The sequence below is a fragment of the Toxotes jaculatrix genome, chromosome 12 (genome assembly GCF_017976425.1).
Source record: "Toxotes jaculatrix isolate fToxJac2 chromosome 12, fToxJac2.pri, whole genome shotgun sequence".
Taxonomy (NCBI): domain Eukaryota; kingdom Metazoa; phylum Chordata; class Actinopteri; family Toxotidae; genus Toxotes; species Toxotes jaculatrix.
The window spans coordinates 6,815,768-6,841,470 of NC_054405.1; the positions used below are offsets into that span (position 1 = coordinate 6,815,768).

Genomic DNA, 25,703 nt, shown 5'->3' on the forward strand with positions numbered 1-25,703 from the left:
TGCATGTGTGTGCTTCCATGTGTGTTGACAGTATATCATCCCTCCAGAGGAGAGCACATGCCAGAGAGAGCTCACGGTCAAAACAGCCCACTACTGTCAAACATCCAAAGTAAGACATCCAGTGTGAGAAGTTTTAAGGAATGATCCATAAAATTAAAATTAGTCAAACTGTCATCCAAAGCCCCATTCAGACTGGATTTATTCCTCCAGAGGAGGTGGGGTGATTTTAACAATACCTGTCCTGGGCAGTGGTTATAATCTTGTACCGAGCACTAATGTGGGTAATTTTTTTCTCCCCAGCCACAGTAATAATCACAGCCGCAATCACCTACTGTTTCCCAGTGAACTTGCTGGTCCTCCTGTAATTTAAATCCTGCTCAGAGCTACGTCCTTGTACTTTAAAGTAGAGTTTTTTTTTCCATGGGAAAAGCTGCATGTCCTTCCACTTTATTTTTCTTTAAATCACCTCAGTGTGAAATTTGCCTTTTGTGGAAATGTAGAAAGTCAAAAATGTTTTTATTAATCTGATAAACAGAAGCCTGTTAACGCCTACATATAGGCCTATTTGGGAACCGATACTACATCGGAAAAAAACAAAAGCCATCACAAGACCAAGAGTTCACCAAACAGGCTGTTGTAATGTCAGCCACAGGTAAATACAGGTATTCTTTTCTGACTCATCCTGCTTAATGTCCATGTCCATGGTTAAAATGCTGTCTGGAATGATGAGCCACATGACCAAGGACTACCTCCCAAAGTTAATCCCTAACTGAACAGGGTATAGGCCAAAAGCCCCCTGTGAAGCATTTGATCACTCTTAGTGCTGCAGAGCAATTTTAAATGAATGTATCCTCATTCTGTTAGTATCATGCACAAGCACACGGGGAACACGATACGCATTCCTACTGCTGGTTTCATGCTAGTGTGTCATTCTTCCTTTCTAAGTTTTGTTTGCTTACAAGGAAGCTTTTGCAGGGCACTTAAAAAAATTCCGCTGAAGCCAATAGGAGCATTAAACACACTCGAGTTAGCCCCAGTAGTTCTTTATCATCCCTGTTACAAAGCATCAAAAATGATAAGGCCACATCTTGTAGGTCCTCGAGAAAGCAAGTCCACCGACACAGGTGTGGGGTTTACTATGCTAATTCGTAGTGATCGTGGTGGCCCCTCAAAATTCTGGGGAGTTTGAGGTTGAACTGATAAATTACTTTCGATGTGTAGTAAATTGTTCTTTCGCCTCTGTCCTGGACAAGTGACAGGGTTCGGCTACGAGCACGGCGGTTGCTGAAGCACATGAACGGAAAGGAGCTTCCTCTCAGTGCCACAGCGAGAACAAAGTGTGCGTCAGTGTGCCCACTGTAGGAGGATGTGAAAGCTGGCAGGGCCAATCACTGCTGCTGTGTGGAGCTACTGACACAGACTGTGAACCACCTTCTCTGGTCCACAGGATCCAGCATCATTGTTATAACAGTCTTCAACTGTTTGATACTTGACATATAAACAATACTTTTTTTTTTGTGCGTGACCTTGTGTGTCACAGTGACGGTGTTATTTGTATTAATTCAGCACAGACACACAAACTTACAGCATAATGTAACAGTGTGGGCGTGATGAGCCGAATTGTAACACACTCTTCGTGTGAGGAGTGGCCTTCTTGCATTTTAAATTATACAGTCACTCCTGGTTCATTCTGTACGCAGAAACAGATGCAGTGGGGTGAATCCACTCATGATGAAATTTCATTTCTTATGACCTGATAATGTATCAAAGATCAGTACATTACCTTTAGGAAGCAGTGGCACACAATAGTCAGATTCAAAGTGCAGCGGTCTGTAGGTTATAAATAAATAAAAAACACTAAATTAAAAAAAACAGTGAATTTGGCTCCTGACTAACCTCCAAAGTTAAACGTTGCAGATCAAGCTACAGTTCAAATGATCAAAAATCAAAGTGATGCAAAGTCAAAGGAGAAATTATACAATCCCTGGTTTATTTAGATCTTTAAACGTGAGACCCTAGAGGACACGCCACATCATCGCCCCAGCCTCCAGTCATGGCGAGGACACCCCTTGTTAGTTTATGGTGGCAAATGTAGACTCTTCCAAATCCCCAAACCAGACATTAATGGGTGACCATAAACTGACCAGTTCTCAGTGACCACGACCACAGGATGGTCCAGTCATTAACAGGTTGCTGTGGTTGTCAAGGGCCATTTAAGCATATTAGACACGGTCCAGCTAGCATAACCTGTTAACCACTTCTTACAGTGGGAGACTGCTGGAGGCAAAACAGGACAAACATTAGAGGTTAGTTCGTTATGAAGAAGCCCTGGTCAGGATCTCTGAGGGAGGTAAGAGAACGCTGGACTGAGGCCAGTGATGGAGCACAGACAGAGGGGCGGGGGTGTTTGGAAGTGGGTGGTAAGCACACACCACACACACATATGCACATACACACACATGCACACGCACACATGCATGCACACACACGCACACACACACACACACACACACGCACACGCACACACACACACACACACACACACACACACACACACACACACACACACACACACACACACACACATGCAAGGGCTGTGAGATGCTGGAGGTTAGTGGGGCTGGTCCCAGTGATTTATCCATGTGGTTGCACCATATGACCATATGTTCAGAAACCTCTCCCTGACTAGCAGACAGACACACTCACTCTGACCCCCCACTGAGCCATGGATTCTACATTTGAAAGATAACACTTTCATGCAATCCAAATGATCTGAAAATACAAATTCACGTCTCACCATTGCAAAGCAAATGAGCTCACACATACATGCTAAAAGGGGAGGTGAATGTAAATATGTTGACTTTACTGACTGAGGGTTAATATTTGAGTCTTTGACAAATTATCATGATCAAAATAAATGTCTCAGTGTAAACTGAAAAACCATCTTTGCCTTTTACTGCTATGCTTTGTTTGCTATAGTTTAACAAGCTACTGTAACTCAACCAGTTCATCAGCAGTCTTTTTTTCGGCTCACCTCAACTGACCCAAAGAATACCTGTTCAAATGTGTAGGTGGCAAATAACACATTTTTAAAGGAACCAAAACTTAAGTAGTTCTTTTGTTCCTGTATCCAGAAAAAAAAAACACAGCAATATGCAGCGAAATCTGCTTCCTGTGTTTAATCTATATCTACACAATTATAAATAATGTGTCTAAAACATAACTTGCATAATATGCATAGAAATTAGCATTTTAATTGTATGAATTAAAAATACTTTTACCTCAAACAATCAAATAGGAGAATCAAAGAGGAAACAATTTATCTTTATCTACAATAATTTGCCTTTATTTTCAGTTTTGTCATATATTATCACAGCTTGAGCTGAAACACTTTCATTTAGTCAATTGACAGAAAATCAATTGTTAATTAATCTAAAGTATTTTATACTTTTAATTATAGAATATAAAGTAACACAAGTTTAGTGTTTTTCTAGTGAAAATGCTAAATATTCTCTGGTTGATGTGGAGATTTGCTGCTTTTTCAAATTCTGTGATAGGAAATTGAAAATCTTTGGGTTTCAGACAGTTCGAAAAAGTAAGAGACTGAAGACATCACCTTGAATTATGATTTTGTGATGGGCATTTTTCACTATTTCACTATTTTCACTAATCTTATATATAAAGAAAATAATTGTTAGATTAATCAAAAATGGAAATAACAGTTTGTTTTGGCCCTAATCACCAAAAAAAAAATCTAGAAACATCAGTTTGTTAAGATGAAGCATTTTACATTCTCTTTAAGTATACAGTCCTGCTTAGTCCTTTTTAAGTGTGTTTCATTTTGCCAACTAAAACTACTACAGGAAACAAACTGTTGGCCCCCGTCAGGAGGAAAAAAAAAAAAAAGACGCTGATGTAGAGCCACAGATCCACCTGAGGGTGTGTGATGGTGTGACGGATAATCTAAAAGCCCCGGGTGACCTTTGTGGAAGAATTTCATAACAAAACTATGCTTCAAAAAACCTTAACACCTGCAGTCTGCCAGCAGTGCTCTGGTTTGGTCTGGTCAGATTTGGCTTGTTCTGGCAGGGTTGTTGGTGCCATTCCAGACTGGCCACACACTAGGCCCACTTTGGCCCAGGATTTGCTTCCTGTGGGCTCTCAGAGTGTGTGTGTGTGTGTCTAAGAGAGAGAGAGAGAGAGAAAAAGAGTGTATGTCTTTCTGAGCGAATGGTTATTGTACTTGGTATTAACAGGACTCCTGGGGCCTCCAAGACACAGACAGACAGACGCATGCCTTGGATGGCTGAGGTGTGACAGTTAAGATTGAGAAGCTATTAGAAACACCACACACACACACACACACACACACACACACACACACACACACACACACACACACACACAAAGCTCCCATTTACACAGCTCTCTGGTATTCATCTTTGAAGGAGTTTGGTGAAGATGAATAAGTCACAAGACATTTGGGCAGATCCATGTCTCCAACCTTATGAGGAACAAAATGAATTACTTAAAAATCATGAATGAAAGCAATTGTGCGGCTTGTTTTTTTTTTTTTTCCTTTTTGCCAAAAGAAGTAAAGAAGTAAAAGCGCTGTTGTTGTATTTCACATTTAAACCCAAAGTTAGACAGTTCCCCTCATGATCAGCTGCAGCTCCGTAGCTTAAATAACAATTCTTGGACAACATATATGATCTTTATGGTATGTAAGTAATACTGCCTGTTCAGCAGTGGCAGGATCAAATCCGAGCGATAAAGTTCTGACACAGTATCTCGATGTAGTTAAAAATTAATGGCTTCAAATTGAATTTAAGAGGTGCTGAAGTTAAAAGCGAGAGATCCGTTACTGCCAGCCAGTGGTGAGTCAAGAGTAGCTTTTCAGCTTTTCAAAGAAGTACTGAACCTGATCCTGATGTGTCACTCATGTTCCGGGCAACATGTATGCAAGGTATCCAATTCCCACTTTTGTGAACAGAAGAACGATTATGCTATGTCGAGTCATGTTTGACACAGAGGGCATGCACAGCCAAGTCCAGAAAACTCTGAATCGATATCATCGCAAGGTTTATTACACACACAGAGTCAGCACTTTCTGAAGAGCCGACTCTGAGCTCTGAGACTCTGCCAGCTCTGGATTTAAAAACAAACAAACAAACAAACAAAAGTAAAACAAACAAAAAAACACTTACGATTAGTGGAAAATTTAGGTCAGGTCACACAGACCAGCAGGGGTGTGTGACTCACAACTCAAACAAAGCAACCATGTTTCTGTGTGCGTACATGTGAAGGCGCTCAATTGTTTGCTACTGGGATTGTAGCAAAGATTGTGACTGTAAAAGCCACACATTGGCCAGGTGAGTGTGTGAGTTCACCACACACACACACACACACACACACACACACACACACACACACCAGCCTTTTGTCCAATACCCTGCCATGCTGTGACCAAATTTCCCTCACCCACATGTTCTTGTCAAACTGAGAGTGTGTGGGCGGACTGTACTTAAACTGTATAACGGCATCTGAGTGGCACAACTTTAGGGACCTGAGCAGCAGTAGCAGCAGCAGCAGCGTGTGTGAATGTGATAGTAACAGCAGTGCAGAGACAGTGGAAGCCACACTCTCAGACCTTACAGCGATAGTTGGCGCTAATTAAAGCTGTGCTCCTGGTAATTGCCAACAACCAAAACTTAATTTTAGGGGGTTTGCTGGGGAAAATCTGTATATTCTACACAAACCTCTGCTGCAACCTATAATTTAGCAATCCTAAAAGAAACTGAATATAGAAAACTACAGAATGTTCCTTTATTTAAATGAGCCACTGGTTTACTTTTTGAAAGACAAGGGACTGTAAATCATGAGTCGTAAACACACTAGAAACATGGTTGGATTTTCTGTTATCCCATAGGACCGGTATTGTTTTTTTTCCCCAGTGGCTGCTGACATTTATGCTCCCAGAAAGACACAACATGTACACCTCTCACTCATAAAACCGCTCAAAGCCAAGAGGGAGAGAAAACAAGACTACCCTAGTTGCTATTATGTAAACAGCAACGTGCGCGGCTTCAATTATAATGACTTTAATTCTTTGTTGCTGTTGATTTAACGTTGAGCACAACAATTTTCATGCTGCCCATAATGACTTAATGGCAACAGCCATTACTGAAAGTAATTTAATGGTGGATGACTCAGATGAGCTCTCCTCTAAAATATTTACAGCATTCCCAAGCTTTCAAGAGTCACTCTCATTGCTAACCCCTTCTCAGTTAAAAGAGGATTTATGGAGGGCAGCGACACTAGTTGTCACCAGAAAACAAATGCTTAAAAACTTAAGTGGGGATGAAAGCCGGTCCCACTCATAATAGTGATCATCCCAATCATTATGGCGGATACATGCGCAGGTGCAGGACTCTCAGCATTGTGTTGCGCGTGCACGTGTGTACTGATCCTCGCCTCCACAGCCTCTGCCGAAATGAGATCTCTCCAGTGTTCCTGTGTGATTTTATTGTTTTCATGGTCTGTATTGTAAGCACCCACCCACCACCTCCTCCCTCAGAGCAGCTGGATAAAATACACTTGATGGTGTGCCAAGAAGTGTGCTTTTTTTTTTTCTTCTTCTTCTTCTTCTCTACGCCTGAGTTGCAGGGTTTTATCTTTCTCCATTAACCAGTCCTGTCCATGTACAATGATCTCCCGCAGTCTCAGCAGGATGCAAACAAAGACAGAGGAGACACAGGGCAGCAATTGCCCATGTCAGGGAACAGGAGAGCTGCCACTTCTGCTCTGGTTTCATTGACCGGGGTGGTTTCATTGACCAGGTTACTGGCTCTGCACCCCCCTCTGCTGGTGAATCTGCTGTATTTTTATAATGTCGTGTTTACTGCTTCCCACCAACCGCCAAGGATGTGTGCTGCTAATATGTGGTGTGGTCATTTATTTCTACCAAAGCACCAATTAGCAGTCAAAGATTGTCATATCAATTTCCTAGAGGTTAAACAGAAACCTTGCATCCAACAGTGGCCCATGCAGTAAAGTAAACACTGTGTCGGCAGAGAAAACTGTGACCACACATTTACTGTAAACGGAAGAAATGAAACAATTAACTTCAATCAAGGAGTTAAGTCCTTTAAAGAAGTCAGAGAAAGGACAGAGGCATGGTGGCAGCTGGGAACACAGGGGAAGTCATATGACATCACAGGGTCACGTTATGTCATGTGAAAATAGCACTACAGACGACCTTAAGGGTTATTAGAGCTTTTCAGATTTCCCTGTCTTGGTTTAACTGCAGAAAGAAGCTGAAATATTTAGCAGACTGTCAAACAGCAGCTATGTAAAGCCATAAATCAGCCACCGAGGAACTTTCCAGAGCTTTGAGTTCACTTCTGTTTTCCACAGTTTCATTTTCTAGAGAGACAATTTATGAATCTTCAGCTTTAGCCTTTAGGTGAATAAAAATATTGATACTTGGTATCAACACAATGATCCAACACTGCATGTAAAACATTGCAGTACTATTGTGCACTGGTTTTTCTGGTTTATTGTCATCTTAAGAGCACTGGTACCCTCTACTGACTGTTAACGGCAATGATCAGGCTCAGTTTGAACCATATCTTTATCAGTCAGTTATTATTTACAAAAACCATGGATTCAGTCAGTTTCTTACAGACTGGCTTATTTACTGACAGTGAATCAAAGCCAATTTGATTATAATATACAACCACTGTATATATTTAGGGTTGCTTGTGTACTTGATATCAGTTAAACTATCATTCGAATCCATGGTGATGTCTCTAAATCGCATGCTTTGTCCAACGAGCAGTGCAAGAGATTTAAGTCACAGCAAAATAAAACAAAGAAGAAAGCACAAATCGTCATATCTGAGAATCTGCAACCAGTTTTGTTTTTTTTTAGCTGTATTTGCTGTGAAATTAAATTATATTTCAAAAGTTAATTTAAAAAAAGCTGGAACCAATATATGTTTAGATCAATATTTGAATTCAGCACTTCAGGACTGCTACTAATGATTATTTTCATCCCCGCTTCATCTCCTTATTTTCTCAATGAATTATTTGATCTATAATATGTCAGAAAATATCAAATAATATCCATCACCATTTTCAAGCCAAGCAACAGCCTGAATCTAAAGAGAGTCGGGTTAATATCATAGAACAGCAAGAAAATATTCACTTTTGGGAGACTGGAACCTGGATAATCAACTATCAAAACTGTTGCTGTTAAACTTTTGCTGGTCACTCGACTGATTGTTAGATGTTGGGGATTGTTACTCTCAGGTCTACTCACCTCCTCACAATCAGGCAGTTGGTTGAAGTGCAAATGCGTTAAGGTGCTTTACCAAACTGCAGACTGGATGAGAAGCTGTGCAATAAACGTTCATTGTAGCGCTCCCCTGAGCTGCTGTATATCTCTAGTGGTGCACTTGTATAGCACTTACAGAGTAATTGTGGTGGTGTTCTTTCCAAATGTTGACATGGGTGTAAATCAAAGTCAAGAGCTGGTAAACACCCAGGTCCACTTCAGTTCTCATTTCTAGCATGTTATTAAGTCTTATGGACAGGAAGAAAAACGGTGCCAGAAAGGTCAAGCTGCACGTGTTAAGAGTTTTAAGTTTGTGGGGACATCTTAGCAAGTGTTCTGAACTTGTTTGACCCAGTTATAATCACTGACCCAGTCCTAGTTCCTAAAAACAGGACAACATGTCTGCTGGCACTCTCCGGAGTTCGCCTACCACAGAAATTCTTCAACTTTTTATACTGTCAGAAATCAGAAATATCTTGTCAGGACCCAGAAATCTACAAAATCACTTAGGAATCTCAATGGTTTCTTTAAACAGTGCTTCTACAGAAAAGAAGAATTATAATTATAATTCTCTGAGGTCAGTTTTGTGCCGCTTACTTGTGGTTTAGGCTCACAGTTGAAGAGAGGAAACAGATACTACATCAGAGTTCCTTATATAAACACATATGGTTTGACTAATAACTTAGGCCAATATCGGGGCACCCTGGTAGACAAATGCTTAGAGCACATACACGTAACCACAGCCTCCACAGTCTGACTTCCAGCCGGGGAGCTTTGTTGCATGCCATACTCCCTCTCTGTCCCCCCATCTTTCCTCTCCACTTCTACACTGACCGTCCTCATTGAATCCTCACAGATGACAGACATATATATTTTTTAAATTTTATCTAGGTGTCTGACCAGAATTCATTCCCCTGTGAACAAAGACAGACTGCCATCAACAGGTTCAGGTTTGTCAGTCTGCACATTACCTGCAAAGTTTAGATGTTTACAGAACTATCTCGTGGTTTAAATGCAATTTCAGAGGCATTTCCAACCTACAAGAAGTCCATTCTGTGGGAAACGGCATGCTTAAAAGAGTGACGATATTCAGGAGAATACATTAAATTAAAGAAAAAAAAATTATCATTTTAATATATATGCAAAAATATCATATATCAGTAGATTCATTTTCAAAAATATCTGCATCAGTATCGGCTTTTACAAACACAATATCAGTCAAACTCTATAAAAAATGCACGACAGCAGCTCCAGCAAGGAGCACCAAGTTCTGTCGTGAACCCAATGACACCACTACCTGCAGTTAGCAGCCACGCTCACTAGATGGCGACATCCTTCTTTAAACCTTCCAGAAAAGAGAGCTGAGCCACTAAAGGAGAGTTAAAAAAAAAACTCTCAAATTACATTTTGGAGCAGCAGAGTTTGGCTTTTAAAGCACAGCAGAATGGAGGACACGCACTTCAAAGTTTCCAGTTCAGCTCCACTGGGCAAGGGCACACGAGTGAGACAGTGAGACAGTGGACTCCCCTGATGACAGATGGACTCAGAGCGGTGAAGACAAGCAGATGTTTAGAGACCCTGATCTGATCAGCAGTAGAGACCCGACACCTCCTCACGCTCAGAACTGAGCAAACACACACACACACACACACACACACCGAGAGACGCAGAGACTTGACAACAGACAGAAACACGCAAACAGAAAGAGAGGAGAAGGGAGAGTTACAGGGGGAGTAAAGAAAAAAAAGGAGGGGGCGGGGGGGTTTAGGGACGGGAAAGACATTAAAAAAAGGAGAACAAGAAAAGAGGGGAGGGAGTGTAAGAGAAAGTGAGAGTGAGCGACACAGTGGGGAGCAGGAGAGCGGGGAGAAAGGAAAGAGAAAGAACTCGGGACGGGGGAGGGAGAGTGTTTTTATCCTCATGTGCACTCAGTCGGAGGGGTCAGTGAGTGCGATTGTTCCTGGACTGCCTGTCAAAACAGTGCGGCTACCACAGCGTCTATTCATCTCCGCCCCGCTCTGCAATGCACGCACGCACGCACGCACGCACGGACAAACCCACGCGAGCACACTCCTCACGTATGCACGAGGAGCTTCCGAAAGCTTTTAATAAATGCTCTTATTAAAACCTTAGCAACAACCCAACAACAGCACAAACACACGCTGCATTTTCAGACTTGCGTCACTGCACCACCACCACCATCATCCGCCGCGTTAGAGCCTCGGCTCTGCCCTGAACATGCACAGGCAAGTGAGTGGATGGCTGCAGTGTGGAAGTGCACAGAGGGGGGAGAAACTTGTGCTGGAGAAACACAGAAAATGTTGTCTTACCAGGTAGAGGAGGAAGGTGTGCAGCCCGGTGCCAAGACCCACCGACGAGAGGATGCCCAGGCCGACCCAGTAGGCGCACCACAGCGTCTTCTTCTCTATGTAACTCACATACTGCAGAGGCCAGAGAGAGGGACGGTCAACCACATGGCAGAGACACATGCACAGAGTGTGAGGAAAACAAGAAGTGCGTGTGTGTGCATGTGTGTGTGTATGTGTGTGGGGAAGGAGGGCTGGGTGGTGAGGTGGGGGAGGCATAGAGAGAGGAGAGGGGAGGGACAGAGACAGAGTGAGAGAAGGTACGAGAGTGAAAGTGTGCAGCACAGAGGGTACTTTAGAGGGTGGGAGAGGGCAAGAGAGGGGTAGAGAAAGAGAGGGAGGGGAGGCGAGTGAGAGAGAGACCTTTAGAGACAGAGGTTGTTGTTGAGTTTAGAGGACAGAGCCGTAGGGTAGGAGTGTTCAGCGCACTGACAGAAGAACAGCACCATTATTCTTTCTTTTTTTTTTTTTTTTTTTTTTTGGTAGCAGCCAGCTCTTACACAACTGGTAAAGTAAGGCGAGCCAAGATCTCTCTGTCTCCTCTTCCTCCTGTTCATCCACCACTATCGCTCCATCTATCACTCCGTTCACACTTCCTCCCTCGAGCCAAGGCAGGTTGTTTTCAGGAGGAAGCATGGAGTGTGTAGATTACGGGAATAAGGGAGGGGACTGAGGGGTGGAGGGGACTGACGAGAGGGGAGTGTGTTGGAAAGGGGAGAGGGGGGGTTCTGACCAAAGACTCCATTTCCCAGGAAACCCCGGCAAAACAAAAACAGTACAAACTGCTTCTCTATTTGCTGGCAGTGTGCTGGGAGGTGCCGTGCCAGCCATGGGCGATTGTTATGTTTAGTTCCTGAGAACTGATTACACAACTCCCGAGCCTCTGCGTATAACGTAAAAAAAAAAAAAAAGAAAAAAGAAAAAAACGTTTTATGGCTGTGGGTTTCAAAATACTACAGCTCATGACAGGAAAACCACAAAAACTGGGGGGAAAAAAGAAAGGGGAAGGGTTCTAAGTCAGATCTATAGCACAGTCTGCTGTGGTTTATACTCATAGCTGCAGCAGTTTGACCTATGGATGTAAGACCTTAGCAAGAAAAGCTAAGCTTTATTGGAGGAAGTTAATAATAAAGCAAATATGATGTCGGTGCACTCACACAAGCACACACCTGCAAGAGATGAAGTTCACGTAGGTCATGAATCCAAATCTCTGTGCCAATAATCATGTGGGCAATCACACAATAATCAAACTTGATCACGGATGTCACTGTGCAAAAATACATGGACTGCATTTATATAGCACTTTTCAACCGTAAGACAAGGGCTGGGGCTTGCACTTCAACCAATGGACAGGAGGAGCCAGGGATCAGACCATCATCCTGCAATGTACTGTGCAGACACCTGCTCTACCTCTACAGCCACAGCTGCACCAAACATGCACATTACGTTAAGTGCTATGGTGAAAAAAAAAGAAAAGAAAACTATAACCTGCCCTCTATGATTATAAGCCAAGCAACCATCACAAAAACAAAAATCTATTAAATTATACCCTCCATTAAAAACCCAGACTTTCTAACTTATATCAGCATGAATCAATTCCTACAGTGTTCACTGCCTGTTCACACTTTATGTCAGCCTAACAAGGTGGATAAACTGAGTTAAGGTGCCGCTCCTTCACAGCACATAACTTTAGTTTTAAGATATAAAAAATATCGACAGCATTCAGTCACCTTTTGGTGTGTTCCTTCAATACGGTAGGCAATGGAGAGGAGGATAAGCAGGATCAGCAGGCCAAACACAGTCTGTCTTTGCTGCCAGAGCCTGGATGAAGGAAAAAAGGAGAATGAAGGTGGAAATGATGGATGCAAGTGTTAGAGGGCAGAGGTGAGGAGAATACAAAGCGGAGAGGAAAAACAGTGAGCAAGGTGGAGAAAGTATGAGGGCGGATGAAAAAAAGATGAGGAATTATTGAAAGCATGAGTGGGGAAGTATTAGTGAAAGGAAAGGATGCTATTGGACTGTTATTTTCTTTTCTGCTTTGAGAGAGAGAGAGAGAGAGAGAGACATCTGCTGGAAACTAATCAAGTTACTACACTGCAAGTCTTCAGCAACAGAAGAAGCATGTTCTCAGTTGGATAACAGACATGTGGTCAGTACACCGTGTGACCCATGTATTCATGTAATAGGTTTATATTTCACCAGTAATCCATTGCTGTTCACATTTTGTTATCATTTTCCTTGTACATAATTGTTCCTGTGTGTATTTCTTTTGGGAAGCCTTCAATTTATTAGTTGTAATTTTGTTTCATGACATTTTGGTTGTGTCACTTCAGGAGATTTGCCCTGTTCTTCTAAGTTGGACCTGCAGAGGAGAGGTGAACACACAGAAACCTGTGTGTCATATGAACCTCGTATGAAGTTGTTTTATGGGTATTGTTGGGTTTCCCACAGCCTTTGAGCCTGTGAGAGAATAAATTACCCTCCTCCCTGGATTGCAAGGCAGCAGTTGCCGTAATCTAATTCCTCATCATCCACAATCCTAACACATAGTTCAGCCCAGACCAGCTACAGTGACTGGCTCATTGTCGTTCCTGAAGCTGGGGGTCAACCTCAGCTTGGTCAGCAGAGATTTCTACACGTCATACATTTATGTGAATGTACTTTTTAGTCCTGAAGAGAAGTGTTAAAGAAAAACATTGGGAAGCCGTTTTCCATTTGTTTTGCATTTCCTGTTTTGAGGGCATGTTTGCCATTTCAGTGTATTTTATTGGGCATAGTTAACTGTTGTATAAGAGGTTTAAAATGACATTATGTTGCTGGACTGGAGTTCTGTTCTGTCTGAAATGGAAAAACAGGAAATGGAAAAACAGGAGATAATAAAGAAGCCCGTGAATGAGTAGGCCTCCTCCCGCCTTTCCTGCTGTGGAAAAAGGATGGCAGTTTGAGACCCTGCACTGACTTCAGGTGGCTAAATGTGAGGACCCTAAAGGATGTGCACCCAGTGCCACACCAGCCAGACTGTCTGGCCACCCTGGGTGGGAACACCTACTTCAGCACAATGGACTTGGCTTCCATAACATCCTATTGACAGGAAGACAAGAAATATATGTGATTCATGATTGCTTTAGAGCCGGATTTGAGCAAAAAGCTATGGTGCTCATCAAACAGTGGAAGAGACTCCAGGTTCAGCTGATGGGGTCGCCAGTAGACACTGAGCATGTGATCAGGACACCAGTAAGCAGGGGCAGTAAAAGGGTCTTTGAATCTTCAGATCTTTGGTTTCTCTTTTACCTGCAATTTTATGATATTGGGACATGTGACCAATGTAGGGTTTCACATGCAGCATGTTTTATGTGTTTGGAAGTGGCAGGGAGTTTGTATGATGTATGAGGCCTCATTTTAACCTAAGAGGGACTTCAGCTTGATCACCGTAGTGTTTTCTCTGAAGCGATATAATAGGCCACTTATACAGCTGATGGTAAAGCTTAGAGTTTTAGCCAGGTTTTCACGTTTTGTGATGGTTGCTGTAGTGTTCTGACTGGTTTATTCAGAGGTGTGGTCTGGATTGTGGTGAAATATAAGAGGGGCGAATGTAACCGATGTATTCATGTAATAGATTTATATTTCACCAATAATCCATTTCTCTGCAGGCAGAGGTAAAGGGTTGGGGGTTAAGGATGACGTTAGTTCTGGTTAAGGTAAGGGGAAACACATATCGGCGTGGAAACACACACACACTTCACTTTGCTCAGAATCTACTCCTGAGCCTTTGAACTTAAACCCAACCTTCCAGCAACCCCAGCCTCTATCAGTCAGGTGCAGGTACTTGATTGAGTTAATTTAAAGGGACATGTCTCCCTGTCTCACATAAAATTATGGCTGTAGTGGAAGGAATCAGTTGTCCCTTTGTCCTGCTCATTTCAGTTCAGTTATTTTACTCCATATACCTATTACAGTGGAGTAAGAAAACAGATCTTGCTCCTTTTTCTGTATTGACTGAGAATCATATATAAAACAAAGGCTCAGTCAAGGCTAAAGAAACATTTTGTGACAGCATTTTGTGTCTGTACAATGTTTAGGTTATTCTGATGTAAAAACCCCAGCAGCATGGAGTGTGTACACCACCCCAAAAAAAAATGGCTTATATGGCTTATATCTTCTATCTTATGATCTTCAGTGTCTGTGAATCAACCATCAACCACCACACAATACTGTGTATACGGTTTTTACGTTTTCTTTCAAAATAACAGTCCCTCACACACCGCCATCCCAAGAAGAAAAACAAGTGCAGAGCCACAACACTGAGCAGTATGTTGCCTTGAGGACTCCCTGTACATATGCTATAAATTACAAACCACTTCTATCAAGATTCAGGATAAACTTCTCTGTACGCTCGTAGTACTGTAATGCTTGCGTGTATCCCAGCACCATGTGTTTTCAGTGTTGGTGAACAGCAGCTTCTCTCAGTCAGAACACGGTTCATGGTGCTTGTGGCTTACCACATCCTCTTGTAGTTTAGAAAATAAACACGTTGTCCTCACACACTTAACCACAGAGGCCTCCCTGGGAGTACACGCTGACCTTCTTTTGCGCTCTCGGTGTCAACAAAGATTATTTGGTATTTTACTAGTGTAAAAGACGCACGGAAATTGTCATCAAAGCAAATTCTGACATAGTCTGGTCTGATGCTGTTCTTTTGTGGGTGAGGTAACGAAAGTCAGTGAGGTGGAAAGACCTCTTCAGCTTCATCAACAGTAAGAACGAAAAGTCATGAGGAAGTAAAAGCTGAGCAAATCCTGTGATGCATCTTCTCTGGAGCATTAAAGGTTTAATTAAGCCACTGATTGAACACTTAATGATGGTGGAGAAGGCCTTTTGGGTTGACAGCATTAGACTGGAGTAGTATGATGGCTATTTTTTTCACAACCATCACATCCTCTTGTTGCCTGCTAATCAACACTAGTGCTTTTATAAATAAAACTGACATCACAAAACCCTAACCCTCTGTTTAGCTGCTGACAGCATTACAATGGCACCAGCACATTAATCTACTGAAATCATTATTCATATGCATTAATATTCAGGGTATATGCGATATATTCATATATAGGGTATCAGCTCTAAACACACAGCACATTGTGCCCTGGTCACAGAACCTCTTGGTTTTAAATTTGGCGCCAATCCCTTTCGTCTTCCATCAGCTTTTTACAGCTTGACCGCATGCAATAAATTTACTCTGGATTTCTCCAAACAGCTTTTTAAAAGTTTCTTATAATATAGACAAACTGTTATTGACTAAATGTATTTATTTATTCATTCATCATTTGCAGCAAATTGTCGAATGAAAAATAGAGAAAACAGCGCAAGTGCAGTTGTGCAGAAACACGGCATTGTTTTGGGGGGAGGTTGCGTCCCACCCTTGGCCTCACCTCCACATCCACTCTTTAAGAGTGATGAGCAGCTCCAGAGTGAAGTAGTGGAGTGTGAGTAGAGGTTTCTTCCATAACACCAGGGATTCACGCTCCTCCCTGTCCCTCTGCTTTCTCTCGTCCGCAGGAAGCTCTGAGTCTAAACCACACGTATTTCAAAACACACACGAGTAAAGAGACAAGGAATTGACATTTTTAATAAAATCATGCAAATGCAACAAGAACTTTTACACTTTTTGAAAGATATTTTAGTACTGGTGCATTAATAATAAAACAATTTAAGCATGGGTTTGATCTACTGCTCAGATGTCCATTGCATGTCTGTTTTTACCTGTCAGTTCTCCATTTTGCTGATCCTTGACACCAAGATGCCTCTGAGTCAGTTCCCCTTCGGCACCACACTCTGCCATCTTGTTCACCGGGAAGGAGTCCTGCTGAGAGAAGAGATGGGAGTCCAGCACAGCATCGTGCACACCACACAGTACACTGCCTGCCAAATCTGAAACTGAGCCCAAAGCAAATACAGACTCACACGCAACAACACTACACAGCAACCCCAAACATTCTCCACACTCAAACATGTCCGTATTCACTCCCTCACGCCAGCTGACCACTCTGTGTTTTCCTTTTGTCACATCCTGCAGATGTACTGGTAACCCAATCAGGCCTGTATACAACCTAATGATTACTTTGATCCCCATCAGTGTTGACACTGGGAGCACATGCAAGTTCTGTAAATGTTTGTGTGTGTGCACTCAATTATAAGACCACCTCCCCCTGCTGAACAAGAGACTGGCACAGTGTAGGGAACAGTGATGTGTATAAGTAAGCAATTTGTTGCTTTCATTACATTTACTGACAGGAGATCCACACACCGTCATGCACAAGCCTATAAGCATGTGCACAGAGTGTCTCACTACAGAGCCACAGGTCTCTCAGGAATCTGTCAGTGAGCAGTGAGATGGGGACTCTGACACAGAGGTATGCAGCTCACCATCTGGTGGAATTGTCAGTCTCATGCTCTCACAAACACACACACGCACACATACGCAGACACACACACACTGTCAGAGCTTAATCCCTCCATCCTGTGCCCTAGGTCTGGGCCTCTGGCTCCTGTTTCCATGCATTCACACTTGCTTGACTGTCAGGCTACCGACACTGTCCGCGATGTCTCTTTAAAACCTGTAAGAATTTAACTGATACATTCTGAGGTTTTTAGAGAAATGCTTTGAATTTTTCCCTTAAGCCTCAGATTGTTTCTGCAATGGCAGCAACATTGCCAATAATGCCACAATCTCGCCGTTGTGCTGAGGACGAAAAAAAAAGGGTATCATTAAGTAGGTCCAGCATGTTTTAGTGTCCAGCGCTATCCTGATGGACAAACAAACAAACACACAAACACACAAACACACAAACACACAAACACACAAACACACAAACACACAAACACACAAACACACAAACACACACACACACACACACACACACACACACACACACACACACACACACACACACACACACACACACACACACACACACACACACACACACACACACACACACACACACACACACACACACACACACACACACACACACACACACACACACACACACACACACACACACACACACACACACACACACACACACACACACACACACTTTGAGCACTGAACAATGAGGCTGTGAGTACATTATGGTCTGGTTTGTGCAATTGAATGTTCACACTGAGAAAAATAAAAAAAATCTTCTCAGACAATTAGACTGCATGGCATTTGGAGAGTTCCTCTTGGGCCTCTCACTGAACCGCAAACAAAAGCTTTTCATCACAGACCTTAAACCTTAAGCACACACTAGAAGCACAGTGTCATTTCGTCATGCACAATGGTATTTAATAAACCCTATCATTTATCCTCTCGCACTGAGGAGAACAATGTATCTTCCCACAGAAGGGCTCAGCAAAGTGCGTCAATGTAAAATTTGCTGTTAGCAACACTAATTACAGAAAGTGGTGCCAAACAGGTCAGCTCCGTGTGAAGGTGTGTGCTTTATTCTACACAACTATATATATATATATATATATATATATATTTTTTTTTTCATTTAAATTTAAATGCATTTTCACTATCAGTACCTGGTAAACAGTTTCATAACAACACTGCTGCTTGTGTGAGACACAGTAGCGCAGCACTGCTCTAGCACTTGATTGTGCAATCTCTTCTACCAAAACAACCCAGACCTGTTGAGTAACTCTTGTGCAAGGGACAATGAGAAACTCAACACAGAGCACACACACTTCAGGATGAGAAATTTAATAAGCTGTAATCAATTTCCACATTTCAAACAGAGATAAGCACGCTGCACTGCAGGGAAAATTATATATTCACAAAGTGTAAAACAAAACAGGGCTGTAATCTAACTGCCTAGTGTATTTTAGCAACACATTATACAGAGAGAGTAAACTCACCTTTCAGCTGATGTTTAATCCACAATGAGCTCTGGGCTCAAACACAATCTGTGGTGGAGCCCAAGTGGCAATGTAGGGCAAAAGTACGCTACCCATGAACTGCATCATAACTTGAGTGCAGGGTGTGGTGATGGAGGGGGCCAGTGAGGGATAGAGTACTGATACAGGGTTGCCGGGGGAGGGGAGAGCAGGCTGACGGCACAGAAAGACAGAAAGAGGGAGAGATTTCATCATTTGCCTGGTGGAACCTCCAGAGAGCCAGTCTAATTAAAGGTCTATAAATAAGTAGGTCTCTTTCCTGGAGCACACTTCTAACAGTTCTCAGTCCTCAGTAGGTTTCACACAGAGAGTGAATGAATGGCATTTGGGCAAAGAGAACTCAGCTAACTCCCAAATTTAAAAGAAGAAGAAGAAGAAGAAGAAGAAGAAGAAGAAGAAGAAGAAAGAAAAAAAAAAACACCTCAGGACATCACGTTTTTCAGGTCATAACTAGAGACTGAAGACCTCAGTGGTATTTCCATGTTTGAATTTCAGTGTTGCCTTGTTTATCAGTGTGAGAGAAGGACTTTCAGCACTGTCTGCTGCTTGTTCTCTACCAGGTCACTCTGTTCCCACTGGTGGAAGCTGTTTCTGATTGGGCACCAACACAATTCAGAGTTTTTGAGTTACTGTCTCTTGGGGCCTTACAAGGGAGGAGTAAGTTTCAAGAGGACACAACCTCCTGTGTCATTTACAACATGACACCATAACACTTCAGTGACAGTGTATATACTCTAGACTGAAGAGCTAAACATGGATGATGTCTGTGTCTAGGACAGCATGTAATGGCTGCCCAGGAGTCTTTGCACTGAAGTCAGATCAGTTACTTCTTTCTAGGTCTTGACCTGTAAAATTACTGAGAGGTGAAATTGCGGAGAGGTCGTTTGGTTCCTGCAAGAGAAGCATCAGGTTTAAAAGAAAGTGACTGTCAAAGCAGAGGCTGATGCAGGACACAGAAACGAGCACCAAAGCAGGAAAGAGTGACAAGTTTATCCAGAATGTCACAATGTGTAGAGAAGGAGGAGTGAAACATTATCATTGTCCTAGGGGAAGTTTTCAAAAATAAACTTATGAACAACCTGTCAAGACTGAGCAAGGACTAGAACCCAAAAGCACAACTCCAAGAAGCAGAATAAAAATACAGTTTTTGTTAACAAAGTAACAAATAATAATCACCCAAACGGGGAAAAAGGCAAGGAAACAAAAATACAAAAGATCAACCAAAAATCACTCAAAACAAGGAAAACACAAAATCACTCTTAAAGAGGAAAACTGACAAACTAAACCAAAAGTCCAGAACAAGAAAGGCAGCTAAGGCACAGCAAAGAAAGGAGCAAAGTATAAAACAACACAAGACCTGACTTAGAAGAGCGAAGATGAACAGGCACAGACCAAATGGAGACAATATATAGACAAGGGGTAATGGAGAACAGGTGGAAACAATCAGAGGCGGGGAAGACAATCAGACCGGCAGGAAACATGAAGGAAGGGCAAGCTACCTGAAACAAGAGGAGATAAAATTTCAAAATAAAAGCGGAAATAGCAAGACAACCTAGACACAAGACAAAAACATAACTTGACATTATTAACGAGCTATGACACAACCTGGTGAAAACATCAAGTAGAGTCAGAGAAAAAGTTCTGTTTGTCAGGGGAATGATAGCATCAGTAACAGTATATGACTGGAGTCTACTTCCCTGAAAGAAAAGAGGTGAAATATTACTGCTCTCAAAGTAATACACCAGCACCACAATAACACTGGCTTTAAAATTAAAAGAAGAAAAACAATCCTTTATTATCCAAGTGTGTTCGTCTGCATTCTGACATCTCCATTTAACCAAACACACAAACAGTAGGAGCAGAGAGCACACATCGGAGCAGTGAGCAGCCTCGCTACAGAGCTCGGGAACAGCTTGGGGGTTTGGTGCTTTGCTCAAGGGCACTTCAGCCCACAGTCATGTGAAAAACACACATGTTGCTGACAGTGTGAAACTGAGTGTGACCATAGCAGGTTAAAATACGACTGTAGCTGTGAGTTCAAATCAGGAGTTGTTTCCTATGCTACATACTATTTAAGAAAAGTATGCACTATATACTACTTGTTATTGTTTACTTCATTTCACTTTGATCATTGTGTACTAACAGAAAATTATATCAGACTATGGAAATAAACCAGACTGTGTGGATGTACATTAAATTTAACAGTGTTTTTCCAAAGATGACATATCTATTTTAATATGTAGTATTATGATGATGATTTTATATTTATCATAATGTTGTTTTTAAAATAATCATACAGGATGGACCTGTTCTTTTAGCTAAAATTAAAACCATATTATTGGCATTATTTTCATTGAGCTACATATTGTTGTTGAGCGTGTGTGTTTGCGTTTTGGAATGCAGACCATATAGAATGTCATATAGAATGTAGAATGTGAGTGTGTCATTATGATGAGATTCAGTTCTTAGACCTCCGTATTTATCTCAGTGGGAAACCAGAGACAAATAATTGTTGGTGAAGCAGCGATACAGTGCACACGATCATCAGCAGTGATCAATAAGTGAACGAAGAGATGGCCGGAGTAAATTTCATTGATCTTGAAGAAATAGTTGTTCAAAATGAGGAACAACTAAGGAGTGAGGAAGAGGAGCAAGGCGTTTTGTGAGTAACTCAGGGCAAAATGCAGATTATTTTCTCCTCAGTCTTTTTTTTGACAATATGTGATAAAGACACCTGTTAATATAAAACTTTATGTTCTGGTGTGTCTGCAGTGAACGAGAGGAGCTCTGGAAAAGATTCTGTCAGGCTAAAGCCTGCTACAGAAAGGAGAGGGAGCTCCATGACTGGATGTTCGAGCAGGGGCTGCAACTTGAGGAGCAAATTAAGGAGACAGCAGCTCAGAATAAACACCTGAGTGCCAAAATCAAAGAGTATTATACCAAACTAATTAGACTTTAATATGTTATAGATGCTACACATAAATTAATAATAATTTGTTAATAATAATTATATATTCTTGGTTGATGTTTTCAGGCTCCAACAGCAGGTGGCACATGTGAGAAAAATGAAGGAGGATGATGAAGAAGCCTTGAAGCAGCAGCTTCTCTCACAGCAAAAAAGCCAAATTAACAGCCAACTGATTTATATAAGAAAGAAGGGGAGTTACACTCTTAAATTTCTAATAAGACAGCATGAAGTTGAGGTGTGAAACATCAGAACATATTTGGCAGTGTCAGTGCGTTCTAGTTAAATATATCCTTGTAGATGAATGTGAAAAAAATATTTTGATATTACTTTAATACTACCTCAATGTAGACTTTAAAGTTCAAGGAAACACAGTAGCCTCCATCTAAACTGTTGTGCATTTGTTGTTCTAATTTCATTGCTTACCTTTGTCTTGTGCAGGACAAGGAGAATCAGAGGCTGAGGCAGGAAAATGAGGAGCTGACCGCTGAGGTATGACCTCTGACTCTGCCCTATGCTTATCATCATCTCCTCTCTCCTCCTACATGTGTCTTTCCCACCATTTTACAGCCAAACTTCTTCAAATTAATTCTTCAAAATAATTATAAAGAAAATAGAATCTTAGAAAAAAAAACAGTCACATCTAAAAAGAAAAGCATTTAGCAAGTGTTATTGTCTGTCTGTGTTGCTTCTCTTTCAGCTGAACTCTCTTTCTCTGGATCACAAACACCTGCAAGAACATCTAAGGACAGTTGAACAGGAGTATAAGGTGAAATCCTGTCCCTCACTTATCATGACATAGTAATGAAATATACACTGCTCAAAAAAATTAAAGGAACACTTCAAAAACACATCAGATCTCAATGGGGGAAAAAAAATCATGCCAGATATCTATACTGATATGGACTGGGTAATGTGTTAGGTACAACAGGATACCACATCATTGATGGAAATGAAAATGATCAACCTACAGAGGGCTGAATTCAAAGACAACCCAAAAATCAAAGTGAAAAAATGATGCGGGAGGCTGGTCTATTTAGCTCAAATTTCATTGCAGCAACTCAGAATTGTACTCAGCAGTTTGGTTGCAACTCACCTCAGGTTGCACCTCAGGTCAGGTGGCAAACTGTCACCGCATGGTATTGTCGTGCACCAGGAGGGAGTGGTGACAATGGGTCCAAGGATTTGATCCTGATACCTATTGGCAGCCAGGGTGCCGTTGTTGCCTCTCTAGTGCACCTGTTGTTAATTTCATTAACACCAAAGCAGCTGAAACTGATTAACAACCCCCTCTGCTACTTAACTGACCAGATCATTATCCCAGAAGTTTAAATGACTTGATGCTATACTCTGATTAAAGAGTGCTCCTTTAATTTTTTTGAGCAGTGTATATTCTTCTATACTGCCTGCCTGTCCAATCAGCACATTCACAGGAGTCGTAAAGTAACAGAGTAGAAGGTTGACTCAATGTGTGTTTTGTAGCGCAAACTGGAGGAGGTTCAGAGAGTCATCTATAGTCAAGATGAGGAAATACAGAGGGTATGAACAACTTTAAGAAATCTTCGACACGTCACCTGTACAGTGTCTTTTAGCTTCACTTTTAACATCACACTTGTTCATGATATGATGAAAATGTTGATCTGGGTCTGTGTCTTGCAGAAATCCCTGATCTTGAATAAAAAAAATAAAGAAATTGAGGAGTATTTCAATATCATGGAGGTGTGTATCACATACACTATAATGTGTGTGTGTGTGTGTGTGTGTGTGTGTGTGTGTGTGTGTGTGTGTGTGTGTGTGTGTGTGTGTGTGTGTGTGTGTGTGTGTGTGTGTACGTGTGCGTGCGCGTGTGCTCGCTGCAGCCATCATTGTTGTATCTTTCTGACATTTCATCTTTCTTCTGCAGGACCTCAGAAAGGATCAGAGAGAACTTCGACAGGAGCTGAGCAGCAGACAAGAGGAGCAGATATTGTAATTACTCTTATATTTTTGCTGGAGTTGCTGATAGAACAGCCAAACTTACAAGTACATTATAGACCAGCATGTTAAAATAACCCAGTCTGAGTACAGTGCATGCCAGTGGTTGATGTCAGTGTAGGCCATCTTAGGCTAGCTAAGCACAATTATCAGATATCGGTGTGGAGTTGTCTGTTTTCTCACATCTGCCTGTTATTTTCTTTGAAAGAGCTGCACCGAGTTTCCAAGATGAGCTCAAGATGTTATCTGAGCAAGGAGAGCCAGAGGACTCTTCACCAGTGGTGACTAATATCAATTATTTAACATATTTACTCACAAAACCACACAAAACAAAACAGATTTATTCTACCAGCCATGGCTAGTACTTCTCCTAGTTCCACGCTTTGTCAAACACAGGTATTAGCTTTCTGGAGTGTTTCTTTCCTAACTTCTGTCATAGAAGAGGTACGCCTAGTCCTGAGATACACTGAAGCTTTCTGTCATCTTTGCAGGATAAAACAGATGAAATTCACCAAGATGAGAGGCCCTTGAAGGCTCAGAGGTACTTGTCTGTTACACAACGCACTGTAAAAAAAAGAAGAAGAAAAAAACTAAACCAAAAGAAAAAAGTTCCCTTGCTCCTTTACTTATGTGAGTATGATGTGTGTGTTTAGCTGGTGGAATCGTTGCACCAAGGCCCTGTGGAAGGGAATGAAGGTCACAGGAACCGTCACCCTGTGTGCCTTGCTGTCTGTGGGCGTCATGGTCTCTGTGGCACCTGTCTGCAACAATCCAGATCCTGACTGCAACCTGTGGAACATTGCTGCTGACCTGCTGGAGTCTTACACCAAGCTCTGCATACAGGCACCAGTCTTTTAGCCTGAACCTCCTCTAAGATGTGAAAAAAAAAAATCTATCAATTGAAGGGCTTCTGCTTTATTGTCTTATAACTTTTTTTTAATTGCATGAGAAAGTTGAATTTTCTAAGCATGTCTAAGTCAGCTTAGATTGGACCCTACTGAGGGGTGGAGTCCTAAATACTGCACTCACCTTCTTGAAAGGTAAAAAACGAAACACTAAGTCAAGCACTGATTAATGATGCAATTAAGAAATTTTGTTCATGAGTCAGTTTAATCCCAAAAGCAGCAGGTTAAACCTGGGTTTAGAAGTCAAATATCTCTTCTTTGTCGTCTATATTTATTCACTCATCTGAATTGTTCCTGTATTACACAAGGTAGCAGTTTTTCAATTGAACATTGGGTGGCAATGTTTCAGTTTTATAGGAAATGTGTTATAGACAGTGTTTTATATGAACTACATGTCCAAATGTGCAGATGTTTATATGAGGTTGTCCATTGTTTCTTTGGGTCTTAATGTCTAATATTTGATGAGTCCATGATATATTGTGAAGAGAAAGAGGGAGAGAGTCACTGGGGTTTCTGGGTTTCTTCAGCTTTAAGGCTTTGTATTCCTCACAGAACCACCAGAGTGCAGCACACTCTAGTGGTTCTGTGAAATGCTGCCATTAACTCTGTCCCTCCGTCTCTGCCTGCAACACTAACAATTCAAAGCATATTAGGATACCTCTTCCAGGGTAATGTGGAGTTGTGTTCCAGTAATTAGCATCCCTGCTGCAGGCAGTAGTGGAATGACATGCGAGGCTGTCTCGCTTTGTATGTGTAGGCTATGTACTGTATGAGTGAGCTGGATTACCTTGTTTACAATCCCTGCACTTTCCAACTATAAATTAATAAAAAGATAAATTCAGTGAAATGGTGTTAAGTAGTTTGATATGTGTTAGGATCCAGTAAGAGGTTAGTTAAGGGTAGAGCCAGTTAACTGTCAAAAAAAAAAAAAAAGTTAAAACCCACTCTCTTCTGCCATTTGGAAGAAGGAAGGAAAAAGTCTGGCAAATGAGCAAAAATAAGAATTACATTATAAATGTACAGTGTTACCAAAATATCTGACAATTTTGCTGATAAAGTGAACAATGTGATACGCCATATATCTGACACATAGAGCGTGTGTTTAAGCTTGCATAAAAAAAAATAGATAGCTATATATATGTGCAAAAATCTCGTTATTTTTTTTTTTTTTTTTTTTTTGAAAAGTCGCGGTGTTGTGACGCCATTACCAAG

The 25,703-nt window shown here is 41.6% G+C and overlaps 1 protein-coding gene across 4 annotated transcripts in view; it reads right to left on the minus strand.

Annotated features, from left to right (window-relative positions):
* Positions 1–18,730, minus strand: part of LOC121191258 (vacuole membrane protein 1-like) — a 60,846-nt gene extending 42,116 nt beyond the window's left edge. Inside the window, exons 1-5 of one of the 4 annotated variants that reach the window (XM_041052430.1) lie at positions 18,609–18,730; positions 16,464–16,566; positions 16,133–16,271; positions 12,434–12,524; positions 10,668–10,778 (exon numbers count right to left, since the gene is read on the minus strand). In XM_041052430.1, the coding sequence (XP_040908364.1) occupies positions 10,668–10,778; positions 12,434–12,524; positions 16,133–16,271; positions 16,464–16,542 (420 nt within the window). In that variant the 5' untranslated portion in view covers positions 16,543–16,566; positions 18,609–18,730. Of the gene's footprint in view, positions 1–10,667; positions 10,779–12,433; positions 12,525–16,132; positions 16,272–16,463; positions 17,480–18,608 lie in introns of those variants that run through there. The other 3 variants (XM_041052431.1, XM_041052428.1, XM_041052429.1) reach the window with 3 other exon arrangements.
* Between the last annotated feature and the right edge of the window lie 6,973 nt (positions 18,731–25,703).